This window comes from Gossypium raimondii, chromosome 6, assembly GCF_025698545.1.
Source record: "Gossypium raimondii isolate GPD5lz chromosome 6, ASM2569854v1, whole genome shotgun sequence".
Classification (NCBI taxonomy): Eukaryota; Viridiplantae; Streptophyta; class Magnoliopsida; order Malvales; family Malvaceae; genus Gossypium; species Gossypium raimondii.
Genome location: NC_068570.1, coordinates 28,203,446 through 28,217,019, shown reverse-complemented (window position 1 = coordinate 28,217,019; position 13,574 = coordinate 28,203,446). Strand labels below are relative to the sequence as shown.

Below are 13,574 nucleotides of genomic sequence, written 5' to 3'. Positions count from 1 at the left end.
GAATGTGGGATATTTTTACATTACTAATTCAATTTGTAATTTTAACCACTCCTATAACTTATTTTTAAGTAAAGTGAAAGAAAATTTTTCGCTTATTTTGAAGAGTTCTTACTTTTACAATAACTATTACTCATCTTTCTAATTTCAAGTTTAATTTTTATTAACTATTATTTATTTTACATATAATTATTGTAATACATACATAGGAAATAATTTTTTCTCATATTATGGAACGAGGCATAAGAATAATAGTCAACCATGATATATTTTTACCTATTATTAAAGCACAATAATTGTTGATGAAGTATGAGGATATGTTCCCAATTTAATTGAGTGACATTTCTTTTGAAACTATTTTTATATTATAATTTTTTACCTTTAAGAAATTTGTTCTTTTCCGATTTGATTTCACACATGAAACCTTTTTATTTACTCGTTCAACAAATTTTCATGCAGAGGGTAATAAAATGAGAGATTTTTTCATAAATGTATTTTAGAATTATGAATTTCTATCATTTTCATAAATTTTCTTTTGGAACTATTCTATCAAACTAACATGCAACAAAAATGTATGTATGTATGTATCAATTAAATTTGTTTTTATTTACGACTTTCATTTTTTTTTTATATTGTATTTAACTACGGCCAATAACTATAAAAATAATATCGGTTTACATCCCAATCACATTAAAATACAAAGCCAAAGCGAATTTTGTATTTTGTTTATTTTAATCTCTATATATGGGATACTCATATTTTTCAATATCTAACATCAGATCAAAATTTTTCATTAGGGACCTTGTAACTTTTATCCATAACATAATTTTATGATAGTTTTAATTTATTCAATTTAGTCTCTAGTATTTACAAAGTTATCTAACAAGCTTAACTTAATTTTTAATTTAATCTTTTCACAATCTAAACTTATTAACTATCAATTTCTTCAAATTAAGCTCAAAATCAACTAATTAAAAATTGATACATAAACCAGCATATCATAACCGAATGTAAAAGGTTGAAAACTTGGAATTTTCTTCTTTCTGTTTTAATGATGGACGACAAGGAAGGAAGATGATATGTTTTCATCTTTCTCTCCTCTATCTTGGCTATTTATAACTTAAATAGGGATAGATTAATTTAACTAACCTTGGATCATAACATCAATTAATTTTATTTTTATTCTTCATTTATAATTATCGCAATCTAAATGATCACAATTCTCCACTATCTCCTATTTAAAATTGATTAAATAATCATTTTGGTTCTTTAGATAATTGCTAATTAGGTATCCAAGTATTTTCTCAATTAAAATTTAATAGCAATTGGACTTTTACAATTTAATCTTTAAACTTTAATTAACGATTTTCTCGGTTAAATTACTTATCCGTTCTTCAATATATTTTTATACTAACTCTGAAAATATTCCTATTTACCTTTACAGACTCAGTTTACGAAAATGAGATTTCGAAACTGTATTTTTCAACACACTGAAAATGGAGTCGTTTCATTGAAGTGACCAAAACGTAAACTTACCAATATTTTAGTAACCTTAGGGTGAAACTTACCCTTAATTAATTCTCAAATATTCTAAGATTAGAAAGCTTAATTCCTAATTAATTTCAATATCTTCGAAGTTTCTATAAATACTGAACCCTGTTTCCTCAACTCTCTGTTCTCCTATTTCCTAGGTCTCAATTTTTGCTGTGATCTCATTTTTTTAATCATGTCTGTGCTCGATTCTCTTTTCAACAAAGGCTTTAAAGCTGCTAAATGGTAATTCTTGTTTTCGTTTCTCAATTTGTCGACTTTTTACGTTAAACTTTTACATTATTGGATCTTGGTTTTATTTAGTTATATGTTATTTGTTTGATCAATTTTGAAAATTTAGCCTGATAAATAGTAAGTTTAATCATTTTTGGTAAGTGTGCAGCAAAACTTTGCTCAAGTTGACAATTCCGCGGATAAAGTTGTTGAGGAATAGGAGAGAGATTCAGATAAAGCAGATGCGCCGCGACATTGCCAAACTTCTTGAGATTGGCCAAGAAGCTACTGCTCGAATCCGGGTATATCGTCTCTCGTTTTTTCCCCTTAAATTGTTTGGTGAAGTGCATATGTGTTTTTGATAGTCTAAACTTGCTGTTTTAGAAGGTATTCGCATTTTTTAGTGCTTAGAGTGTACTCGGTGGTTTTTAAGATGCAATGCTTGGGTCTGCATTTCAGGTGGAGCATATAATAAGGGAAGAGAATATAATGGCTGCTCAGGAGATCCTTGAGTTGTTTTGTGAGCTTATTGCTGTCCGTCTTCCAATCATAGAGACTCAAAGGTTATTGCTTCAAATTTCTGCTTTCTTTCTTTCTTTCTATTTTCCCTTAGTGTTTTAATATTTCGAATATGCGCTCGTCTTCCTTTAGGCCTGAACCAGTTTGGTAGGATCAATTTTGCACTGTAGCTAGTTAGTTGGTGACTTAAACTTTAGGTCAGAGTTAGGTCGAAGGATGGGACTGAATATTTGTAGAAGGGTTTTTTGAAATTGGGTGAAAAAGTAGTTTGACCAAATTGTCCAGTGTGAGGATTGCATCATTAAAAGAAGGGTAACTTGAAGTCGAGGGTTCTGTAAATAAAACTAAATTATCAATTTGCCTTGAAGTAAATTGTTACTCTATTTGTGTTTTCAACATATTCTGGTTCAATAAGCAAGTATTAACTTTGATGTGAAACTGATGCCTACTTTCTGATTTTTTGTGTTTTGGCTGTTCTCATACGTCGATTAGACAGCATCCTAGCAAGTAATGGAAAAAGGTAAACAAACAAGTGAAAATTGGAGAGATTTTTTTTTTTTGGGGGGGGGGGGTGTTAGCAAACTGCCTTAGTTTCATCTTTCAATATAGTTATTGAATGTTTGATTCAGTAAGTTCTTCTCTATAACTATCATGTTCCCTTCTCCTATTGTCATGCGGATATTGAAATCTCAAGCTGCCTTTTGACAGCTGCCAATGTGAAGTATTAGCACCTTTTTGATGAAGACCAAGCTGTGCCTAGGTTATTATTAGCACTAGTAGCATATATTACTTGAATGATATAGAAGCTACTGCTCTTTGCTAGAAGTACTTTCACAGTGGTCAATGGAGTGTTGTCAATTAATCCACAGTTGTTGCCAACATTGTTGCTTTCATGAGTGACAGTTCACAAAATGCCTATGTCGCTCAAACTCTTCATTTATCTTGTAGTACCCATGTCCAACACTCATGTCTGACACGAGTATGGGGATACGACTTTCAAAAATCTTCTAAATATGTGGAAAAACTTAGAAAAATCTAACCATATACTTATGTCAAATACTCTCTCAGCAAAATGCTGTGCTTGTTTAATTTGGTTATCTCTTATATCCTTAAATAAGAAGTTGATAAGTCGCATAAGTTATAATAATTTTTGGATTTTCTCAAAGAAAAGAGTTAAAAGAAAATACTGCATTTGTAGAATAAAAAATTGAATAACCATCCGTTTTCAGGGAATGTCCTCTAGATTTGAAAGAAGCAATATCTAGCATTTGTTTTGCTGCACCAAGATGTGCCGATCTACCAGAGTTGTTGCATGTTCAAATGCTGTTTATTTCCAAGTACGGGAAGGAATTTGTATCAGCTGCAACTGAGCTCAGGCCAGATTGTGGTGTTAATCGTCAGGTAGTATAATTTTGAAGGTTTGGTGTGTGTATTGTCATTTTATATGTTTATTCTTCCAGTTGATTGTAAATTCTAAGTGCAGTTGATAGAATTGTTATCTATATGCGCTCCTTCACCCGAATTAAAACTGAAGCTTCTGAAAGAAATTGCTGAAGAGCATGAGTTGGAATGGGATCCAGCTTACACGGAGACTGAGTTTTCCAAACCACATGAAGATTTATTGGTAAGTAAATTTTGGACTCTGATTACTCTTGTTTTCTATACTTATTGAAATTGTCTTTTTGCTTGTCAGAATGGCCCAACTGAGTTTGTCAATGGTACTAAGTTGCCCCTTCCTGCTGAGAAACACAATGAAACATTGATTTCCGCCGCTGATCATGCCCAAATTGAGCAGCCTGATTCTGATACAGACTTTGACCCATTAGATTTACCTGAAGTTCCTAAGGTGTCATTGCGGCCAAGCACAGATGCTGCGTCAGCACCAGTAATTAGCTCACCTTCACCAGCTGCTCCAAAGCCTGAAATTGATTATGGACCATCTAGACATTCTGGAGCTTCTGGATATGTTTTACAAATGTCACCTTTAGAGCCTGATATATCGATGCAAGAAGATTCTGCCACTAGAGAAAGTGAAATGTCCGATGATCCAGCTGGAGCCAAAGAAAATAAACAGTTTGTGCCATTCATTTCTCCCCCATCATTAACTCCTGCATCAATCTCTGCAAGAGAAAGTGATCCTCCAGCTAGTTTGAGACCAAAAAGTGAGGTCAATGTTGACCTACAGGATATTTTAGCTGCTGCTCAGGCTGCTGCTGAAACTGCTGAGAGTGCAGCAGCTGCGGCCCGTTCAGCTGCAAGTCTTGCACAAGTTAGAACTGCTGAACTTACACAGAAAAAAAATGAGCGGGTTACTGAGAGTAGCAGCCCTGAGAACCCTATTCATACATATATTCCTCGTCAACAAGCTAATACAGAAAAGCCAAATTTTGATCATCAGAACTTTTGTATTGTTCCTGCCGTTTCTTTATATTCTTTGGACTCCCATCAAGTACATGAGGAGTCAGTGCACCAAGCCACAGAGGCAGCAGATCCTTCAGTCGACGAACTGAAAATAGGCTCCGTTTCACCAGTTTCCAGCAACCATGCAGTCATCACCAGCCACAGAGATTGCCTTCAATGGATGATGAATTCTTCTCATATCCAACCTTTTCGCGAGACAGAATCCGGACCTCGGATCCAATGGGTCTTTTAAACATAATTCCCATACCAGTCATTATTAAGGGCTACCGCACCTGCTGCTATTTGAAATATAGGATATGGTGATAATCTTTATATTATTGTAAAATATTGAGGTCAATAAACTTCCCAGAGTGTAAGATGCGTATTATGGCAGGCTGTCCTGGTACTACATAACTATGAGCTGCCATTTTTCAAGTTGAGAAGCTTTTCTGGGATGCCATCCGCTGTAATACGTTCAGTTCAAACAACCTATGCTTTGGAAATACAAGCTGAACTAGCTTCAATGAGGCCGCTTTATGTTTTTAAAATTTTATTTTAGGAGGAATATAATGGGGAAAAAAGAATAAACACTGAATTTTGCTGTTCGGGACTTTTGAATTAACGCATGTCAACTAAGTACGAAAGGAAAGCCCTTGTGATTTCAGAAGAGTGCACAAGTTTAAAACGTGGAAGCTATAAACTTGTACTGCCATTCAAAAGATTAAAAATCCCCTAGAAAAATTCCATGCACGGCATTTGGCATGTGTCACAAACCGTATAAGAAGAATTAAACTAGGAGAAGATCAAGTGCGCATAGGGGTTATACTGATTGCCACGGCTGGAGCTACATGTAAGCATCATGGCTCAATCAAACTGCAGGAGAAAGATACAACACAAATTGCACCTCAACGAAGCTGACTCACATAAACATGCACAAAATGTAATGAATACAATGCGGACTGGGCTTACAGGAGGAGACATAAATCAGGATATGGTCATCAAATTAACAAAAAAAAAAAAAAGTTACCTTAAAAAATAACTAGTAAAAACTTTTCTTTACTGTAATTATGCCGTAGTCACCTTGGACCGGATAACTCAACAGCATGCAGATTGTCAGTTGAGTCCACGATCCAATCAGAATTAGGATGAGGGGCAAGTTCAACCTCCTGCCGTAGAACTTCAACTTTCTGCCACTCATCCCATCTCTCGGCCAACCCATCACCTTCCAGCATTCTAACCACTTCCGACATCTTTGGCCGGTCCATTGGGGAACCTTGTGTGCATAGCAGAGCAACCTGGATTAACTGCTCTACCTCAGTTTCTACATAATTGGTTTGCAGATCAGGATCAACTAGCAATTCCAGCTTCTTCTCCTTCAGAAGTCCTTTGACCTGGAAAAGAGAAAAAGGACAAACTGACTCAGCCAATGTGAAACAGACCACTAATTGCATTATTTCTCCAAAATCAACACTTCATTTTGGCATCTATAGGTAGAACCAGTTCTTGCTATCCTTAGCAACTTCACTTCCTTTCCATAGCTGGTGCATTGTAACACAAGCAACATAAAGCTCCCATTGCTTTCTCATCTCTTTCAGAGATTAATTTCTATAGGATACAACCTAGTTTCTTTTATGTCACTACATGGCATCATAACTAATGACAGTTATCAAGGAAGCAATTGATCTGTGGGTGGATTAGCATTTAAGATGAGAGAACCGAGAATATAGTAAGCAAATCTGTTAAAAGGGTGTTTAGTAATAATGAGAATCAGGCAGCCATATAGGAAGCAATCCAGTAGTAAGCAAATCAATTAAGTGAAGACTAAGATATCCGAAAAAAAAAAAAAGAACATATGCATACCCAATCAAGCAACATGACATCATCATCATTTGCAAGACGAGCAAGATCAAAGGCCCGCTGTCCAGTTATAAGCTCCAAAAGCATGATACCATACCCAAAAACATCAGTTTTCTCTGAAGATTTTCCAGTAGAGAGATACTCAGGAGCAATATGTCCAATTGTGCCACGTACAGCAGTAGTTACATGGGTATCCTTGTAGTCCATAAGTTTAGCCAACCCAAAGTCACCAACAACAGCTTCAAACTCCTCATCCAACAAAATGTTTGCAGCTTTTACATCACGATGAATGATCTTTGGGTCACAGTGATCATGCAAATAAGAAAGACCCCTAGCAGATCCCAATGCAATTCTCTTCCGTGTTGGCCAATCAAGTGGAGGTTGTGACGGAGGGCGTTCTATAAGAATGCAAGAAAACAAGAAAATGTAATCCAGATGGAAAGCAAGGCTAAATGTTCACTGATTAAAAGTCAATTGGTTGCAATTTCAACAAATGGAAGTTATGAAACTCCACCCACGCAGGGGAATTCAACCATAAATGCTTGTCCGCTTTACCTCTGAGACATGATGCAACACTTCCATTAGCCATGTAGGGGTAAACAAGCAATCGCTCAGTCGGTGTCATACAAAACCCACGCAGCCTGAGGAGATTTCGATGAACAGCCATGCTGATCATCTCTACCTCTGTTTGAAACTGTAACTCCCCACCAGGTGTACGCTCTTCTTTCAATCTTTTAACAGCCACCAGTGAACCGTCAGCTAACCTTCCTTTGTAAACCTTACCAAATCCACCTCTACCCAGAATATTTTTATGGCTAAAACTGTCAGTGGCAACTTGTAGTTCTCGTAATGAAAACCTCTTCAGCTGTCCAAGATGAACTTCTGGGTCCTCTTCCGCTGCAAAGATATAGAAACAGAAGAATATTGTAACTGTCACCAAATCTTGAACCCTTCAACCCAGTAATTTTTCATTTATGGCACTAACCAGGTACATCAAAGAAAAATTCTTGAGGTTTCCGCCGACGCCACCACGCAAATGCAATTGCAGGAGCAGCAAACAGTAAGGCAGCACCTGCTGCAACTCCTCCAGCTATTGCACCAGTGACACTATTCCCACCTAGAATGTGATAAGATGAGAATTTAGAACATCCAATGCAAAACACAGCAGCCACTTCTTCTGCACTAGAACTGAGATAATGCATCACATCATACGAAACTTACAAACACAACCCTTCACTAGAAGGCACTATTGTTAATTACATCTCACCACAATCAATGTTCACAATAATACAGTTCTTTTGAAGTTACAGAACTAAAGGACTGGATGTGCAAACTGAGATGAGACTCACCCAGGGAAAAGGGCACAGGCATCACTTTTGTTAACTGATGTTACATGCATGCCACAAATTTCCAGAATGTAGGGGGTTAAAATGATAAGTTTGGCATATTATACAATGTTAAATTAAACTAAAACAGTCTAATTGACAGCAAGAGTAGCAAAATTACTGCACATAGATACTGTAAAGGCAACTCAATAGATCTGAAATACAAGACATCAAAGGAATATTACTTGGAGAAGAAATTGGCGGTGGTGGTACAAAAGGAGGAGGAGGAGAGAAAGGAGGAGATCCGGGGCATGGGCGTCCAGTAACCGGGCCACATAGATCTAAGTTGTTAGCAAAACTGCATAAGGAACAACAACCACCTAAGGCACCCAAAATTGTCAGGCAAGAAAAGCAGATTGCAGATTGCAGAAAACTAACCTGATAGGAGTGAATAGTGAGAAGGAGCCATTATCTGGAACCTCCCCAGAAAGATGGTTATTTGATAGATCCCTACATTACACAGTGCAATTTAAGGATATATAATCATATCTCAGAAAAGGGAAAAGAGTGATAGATCTTGAAATGAGACGATAAGTTTGGCACTCACAGGACTTGAAGTGATGTGATATTCGTTAATGACATAGGGATAGGACCCATCAAGGTGTTGTTGTTGAGCCGGCTATCCTCGCACAAGTTTCAAAACATTAGAAGTTCAAGATCTAAATGAATCAAGAGATTTTATATCAAGCAAACTTTAACCCACAACAGCCATAAACAATCAGACTTAGAAAAGCTCTTTGTCTTAAGGTTCATGCCCAATCAATATCCTCCTGGTTGATGTGAGTGAGTGAATGACATCTACCAATGCAGAACCAGCTTACTCATGTTTACTGGTGGGAGTAAACCATTTAAATTTTATTTAGCTTTTAAATGTCAAAGTTTCAATCATTCCTGGAGTTTTTTAGTAAACAAAAAATCAACCAAACAACTTGCATAAAAAATTTTACCAGACAGTTGTAGTTGATGAAGAAATTCAATGCTGTGAACTTGCATATGCTAATGGTGTATACTTAGTGAAAATATTCTTTCTGATACTGAAGATGACGTTGAAAGCTTGTGTATCTGTGGGTGGAATGAGGTGGGGTGGGGGGTGGGGGTGGGGGTGGGGTGGGGAAATATCTTATACTTGATTATATCTTAATAAAACAAATACTGGTTAATAAATAACTTATTTCTGTTTCTTTGTTAACTTCAAATCAAGTATACTTCTGTTTTACCAATAACATGATTCCAAAAGTAATGACTTAGATCTCAGCATTACATGCAACTCAACATGTAATAAACAAAAATAAAGAGGGGGGCAGGGATAGATTCAAAACAAATATACTCACAGGAATCGCAATTTCGACAGCCTCCCCAAAGATTCAGGAATAGGACCACTGAAACTATTCAAATAGAGATCCAAGCTCACCAAGCTAGTCAGATTCCCAAGATCACTAGGAATTGGTCCACTTATGTTATTACTGTAAAGTTCCCTGACATAAAAAGATAGGTCTCAAAAGGCATAATAGTAATGAAATACTAAGGCAAGCAAACTGTGCACTAACAACTGAATACTAAGTTTTGGGTTATAATACCTTCAAAAAAAAAGTTTTGGGTTATTATATTGTTCGCAATGTCTAAAAGAACTGTCCCGTAAGCCATCATATAATGGGAAAAAGATGTCCTCTTGTCATGTTCAAGGGAAACAAACCATAAGTAAAAGGAAGAAATACAATAGAATATATAGTACCATCCATCCTCCCACAAAGTCCTGAAAGACCAGCTCAAGGACTAGTTATGAAAGAATGAATGTATGGCAGCTCCATAATGCTTATTAATTCCTTCATGCATCTTCATCTCTAGGATCTTGTAAGATGGACCACACATTTTGAGAAGGGATAGTTGCAGATAGTAACATGTGTTTTCTGATCCTAGTAAACATATATTTATTCCTAGATGATGGTCCATATAGAAGTAAACCCTTGTTTAAGAAAGCATCTTAAAAAACTTTACCATACCATAAACATGAAGATCATAGCAATTAGATTCTAACAGGAGAGGAGATATTTTAGTTCATTAAAAAATGGTGCCTCAATCTAGACGTGGCCAACATGACCAACACTATATGAAAGAAATAGGTCCTTATTACAGTTGTTCATAGATGGATTTCAGCAGCCAGACTGCCAACAGAATTTTTTTTTTTTTTTTTACATTTGATACTCTTTATTCCACTGGCAAAGACTGCCACTGAACCATGAAGAGAAGAATTACAGGTTAGCCTTTTCTCAGAACTATGAATTGAATATGTAAAAGTTTGATAAAAATAATGAAGTACGTGGGACCCTCAACTACTTCCCACTGGCCATGCGGCTAAAGAAGCTTAGTTAATGCAACAATAATTGTCGTGAAATATTTCCTCCTGTTACAAATATAAAGAATGTCCGCAATGGCCTATTTTACTCGGACACAATCACATCAATCAGCTAGAATTATTAAGGTGAAACATGACTTACAAGTACTGCAAATTCTTAAGCAAGCCAAGCTGCGGTACAAGCTGACCAGATAAAGCTGCATTTCCAAGATCACTGAAAAATTGATGCAGAGGTAGACATTACACAAGTAACACTTCGCGAATTCAGTAAAGCACAATTTTCTTAAGTTGCAACCATGTACTCAGAAAACATCAAAGAGCAAAAAACCTTACACTCTAATAACACTATTATCATTGTTACATGTAACGTGAAACCATGTGCAGGGGTTAACAAGGGTAGGATCCCAACTCTGCAGTACATTGTTAGGATCATTCAAGTTGGTCCTTAGGCTGTGCAATGCATCACCTGTTTCAAGAAGCAAGTAAAGATTGTAAGAGGATAGCACTAAAAAACAATGCAAATGTTAAAAATATATAGCACAGCCAACCTGCTACCGAACTATATCTAGAAAGCATATTCATCAACACTCACAAAGCATTAGAACGTCTATCAACAAGCAGAAAGCAGTTACTTGAAGAAGCTTAAACAGTTTGAAACAGTACTATCATACTTCAACAGTTACAGCAACAAAATCTTCTAAATTTTGCAGTTCTGGAAGTCAAATGTAAATATAACATACATTGAACCAGTAGTTAACCAACAAAAAAGAAGCAATACAAAATTCTTTAATATTAAACAGCGCGAGTTTAATGACCTCACGAGCATAATAGATCTGCTATCAAACCAGCAAGGGATGTGAAAAACAATTTCAATTGTGCGATGAAGCCATGACTTCTACAGTATCACCAACATTTAATGTCTAAAGTACGCAACTACTGTGAACAATAAAATGTCACAATCTGAAATTATTACAAAGCCATTCTAGAAAAAGCATTTTTCTGAGACATGTTCTAAGATACCCAATATAACAAGAGTCACAAATTGTACAACCATATTGCATAATACTAACATTTGATTGACAACAAGGATCAGAATCCGTACAATCAAATTAAACACTTCTAAAGTAATCTCCCAAAAGCAGAACACACAAAAAATGGAACTTCCAACCATCAGGAAAACAAGTATAAAGCACACACATTTTCAAACTCAAAACCAAATTATAAGAAGAAATATCAAAAGCCCCATTCAGCGAAGTTACAAATATCAGGGATCAAACTCCAAAAATAATTGAATGCAAATAACAAAAAGGAGTTGCCGGTAGAGAAAAAAAAAGTAAGACATGTTCACCTTCCACATTAGCAGAAATAAGCCAGAATGGATGCAGTAGCACCGAGATCAAACAAACCAAAACCAAAGATTTAACCTTTTTGCTTCCTTCCATTTGACAAAAGAAAGGGGAAACTAAAAGCTGCAACTTTTTAATTTAAATTTTTTTAAGCTCTCAATCTAAATATCCTTAGATCCAAACAATACAGAAACCCCAACAACACAACATTACAGCAAAAAACCAAAAAACCAAAAACCCTAGCTCTCAAATCCCACCATTACCGCCCAAAAATCTCCTCAATCAAATCCTTCCCTTTGATCCCACTCCCCTCCATTCAAAAGCACGCCCAAAAAAGGCAGCCAACAAAAACATAAATACAAAGAAAAAGAAAAGAAAAAAACCAAGCCAAAAATTACTCTTTTTTTAAACCCTTTCTTTTAGCAAGTTTTAAAAAACAAAATATAAAAGAAATCAACTTTCCTTTTTGCGTTTCTCAAAACTTTCTCCATGTAAGTCAAGTGATGGAGTGATTTTGAGAGAGAAAGGGAAAAATAATTTTTATTTTATCTTTTTTTTTTTCCTTTGAGAAATGAGAGCGAAGCGTGCAGTAAAAGAGGTGACCGAACGTGCTGACCGTTGCCCGAACGCAGTCAAAACGGGTTCGCGCTATATAATGGAAAGTGACATAAATAAGGCTTTGAGGGTAGCTTTGGGATTTCATTTCCGTTTTTCGGTCAAAATGTTGGACCGTGGATCCCCCACTGCGCATCTCTTTTAATTGAAAATCTTTTGTGCTATAATTATTGAAAGTAATATGATGAGAGTTCCGTTTATACACTTCTAAATTTTAAGTTAGTATACGGCTTTCTTTTACTTATTTTAATTTTTTTAAGGGTAAACCTTAAATTTATAATTTGATATATGAATTTTGATTTGTTACGATTATACACATATAATTTGAATTATTTGTATATTAAACTTTATTTTTGATTTAATTTTACTCATTTTAATGAATATATATTTATTTTCATATCGATTAATATAACTAATTGTGTATGCAATCCATCAATGTAAAATTGTGCTAATTCGATGATGTTAGTAATTTGAGAAAATTAAATCAAATTAAATTTTCATGTATAAAATTGCACAAAATCAAAGTCCATGTATAACGTTGCACATTAAATTAAAATTCATGTTTAATTTTAATATTTATCCACTTTTTATTATATCTTAAATCTATTCATTCCAAATTAGTTCGATCTAATAAATTACATCATATTTAAATATTGATTCCACGTAATAAATTTGAGAAACTTTAACATTAATACTTTAAATTTGATATTTATTAAATAAATGAAATTTTTTTAAAAATATTTGTTGAATTATAAATGAGATTTTGGTATAGTTGATAAAGACTAAAGTCTTACTACATATTCAACTCTCACTTTTACATAAAACTTTTACATAAAACATGTGATGTTTGTCTCTAAATTTTTTAGACTTAAAACTCACCATATATGAGTCGCTTCTTATATTAGTTCAATTATGCCTTACAATGCTATTTGTAGTTGTTTTGGAGTAATTTTAAACTTCAAAATATTAAGAGAAATGTATTTAAACCCTGAAGTTTGATTTAAAAATTCACTTATTTATTAAATAAAAGGATAATTTTATCATTTATTAGTTATTGTTGTTATCTTCAATCTTTATATTCAATATTTTTAATTAAAATAATAAAAAATAATTATAATTATATTATATATTAAATATAATGCATTGTTTTTTTTTTTTTTAAAAACAACAACCCAAATGAGTGGTTCCATTCAACTCAATCAAATAATGTCTACCATTACAAAGTCATGAAGTTCGTGGAGTAATCCACACAAAATCAAACCTCATTAGCGTCATTTAAAACCATGCAGCATAGCAAGTCGGCAACTTTATTGGTCAATCATAAGTAAAAACAAAGTC

The 13,574-nt window shown here is 34.7% G+C and overlaps 2 protein-coding genes across 5 annotated transcripts; one reads left to right on the top strand and one right to left on the bottom strand.

Moving 5' to 3' along the window:
• The first annotated feature begins 1,632 nt into the window (after positions 1-1,632).
• On the top strand, positions 1,633-5,204 carry LOC105772525 (uncharacterized). Of its 2 annotated transcripts, none has more exons than XM_052631896.1 (6): positions 1,633-1,773; positions 1,931-2,063; positions 2,221-2,324; positions 3,510-3,681; positions 3,764-3,904; positions 3,974-5,204. In XM_052631896.1, exons 1-6 carry the CDS (start codon positions 1,724-1,726, stop codon positions 4,931-4,933), a joined length of 1,560 nt encoding a protein of 519 aa, XP_052487856.1. In that variant the 5' UTR covers positions 1,633-1,723; the 3' UTR covers positions 4,934-5,204. The 2 variants fall into 2 exon arrangements, with proteins under 2 accessions (XP_052487856.1, XP_052487857.1); XM_052631897.1 differs by having other exon boundaries at positions 1,673-1,773; positions 1,924-2,063.
• Positions 5,205-5,358: 154 nt separating this feature from the next.
• On the bottom strand, positions 5,359-12,168 carry LOC105772522 (somatic embryogenesis receptor kinase 1). Of its 3 annotated transcripts, XM_052631894.1 has the most exons (12): positions 11,624-12,167; positions 10,609-10,741; positions 10,418-10,489; positions 9,254-9,397; positions 8,470-8,541; positions 8,301-8,372; positions 8,108-8,220; positions 7,523-7,654; positions 7,093-7,434; positions 6,541-6,935; positions 5,708-6,071; positions 5,359-5,553 (listed from the first exon to the last, which is right to left on the bottom strand). In XM_052631894.1, exons 1-11 carry the CDS (start codon positions 11,715-11,717, stop codon positions 5,757-5,759), a joined length of 1,884 nt encoding a protein of 627 aa, XP_052487854.1. In that variant the 5' UTR covers positions 11,718-12,167; the 3' UTR covers positions 5,359-5,553; positions 5,708-5,756. The 3 variants fall into 3 exon arrangements, with proteins under 3 accessions (XP_052487854.1, XP_052487855.1, XP_012449271.1); XM_052631895.1 differs by having other exon boundaries at positions 5,359-6,071; positions 9,254-9,385; positions 11,624-12,168; XM_012593817.2 differs by having other exon boundaries at positions 5,359-6,071.
• Between the last annotated feature and the right edge of the window lie 1,406 nt (positions 12,169-13,574).

Bases quoted from the DNA above. Each gene is read 5' to 3' on its own strand.
- LOC105772525 (XM_052631896.1), top strand. From the start codon at position 1,724: ATGTCTGTGCTCGATTCTCTTTTCAACAAAGGCTTTAAAGCTGCTAAA. The intron at 1,774-1,930 runs GTAATTCTTGTT...GTAAGTGTGCAG, and splicing joins GGCTTTAAAGCTGCTAAATG to CAAAACTTTGCTCAAGTTGA. The intron at 3,682-3,763 runs GTAGTATAATTT...TTCTAAGTGCAG, and splicing joins ATTGTGGTGTTAATCGTCAG to TTGATAGAATTGTTATCTAT.
- LOC105772522 (XM_012593817.2), bottom strand. From the start codon at position 11,717: ATGGAAGGAAGCAAAAAGGTTAAATCTTTGGTTTTGGTTTGTTTGATC. The intron at 8,373-8,469 runs GTGAGTGCCAAA...TGTGTAATGTAG, and splicing joins ATCACATCACTTCAAGTCCT to GGATCTATCAAATAACCATC. The intron at 7,435-7,522 runs GTTAGTGCCATA...ATATCTTTGCAG, and splicing joins ATTTTTCTTTGATGTACCTG to CGGAAGAGGACCCAGAAGTT.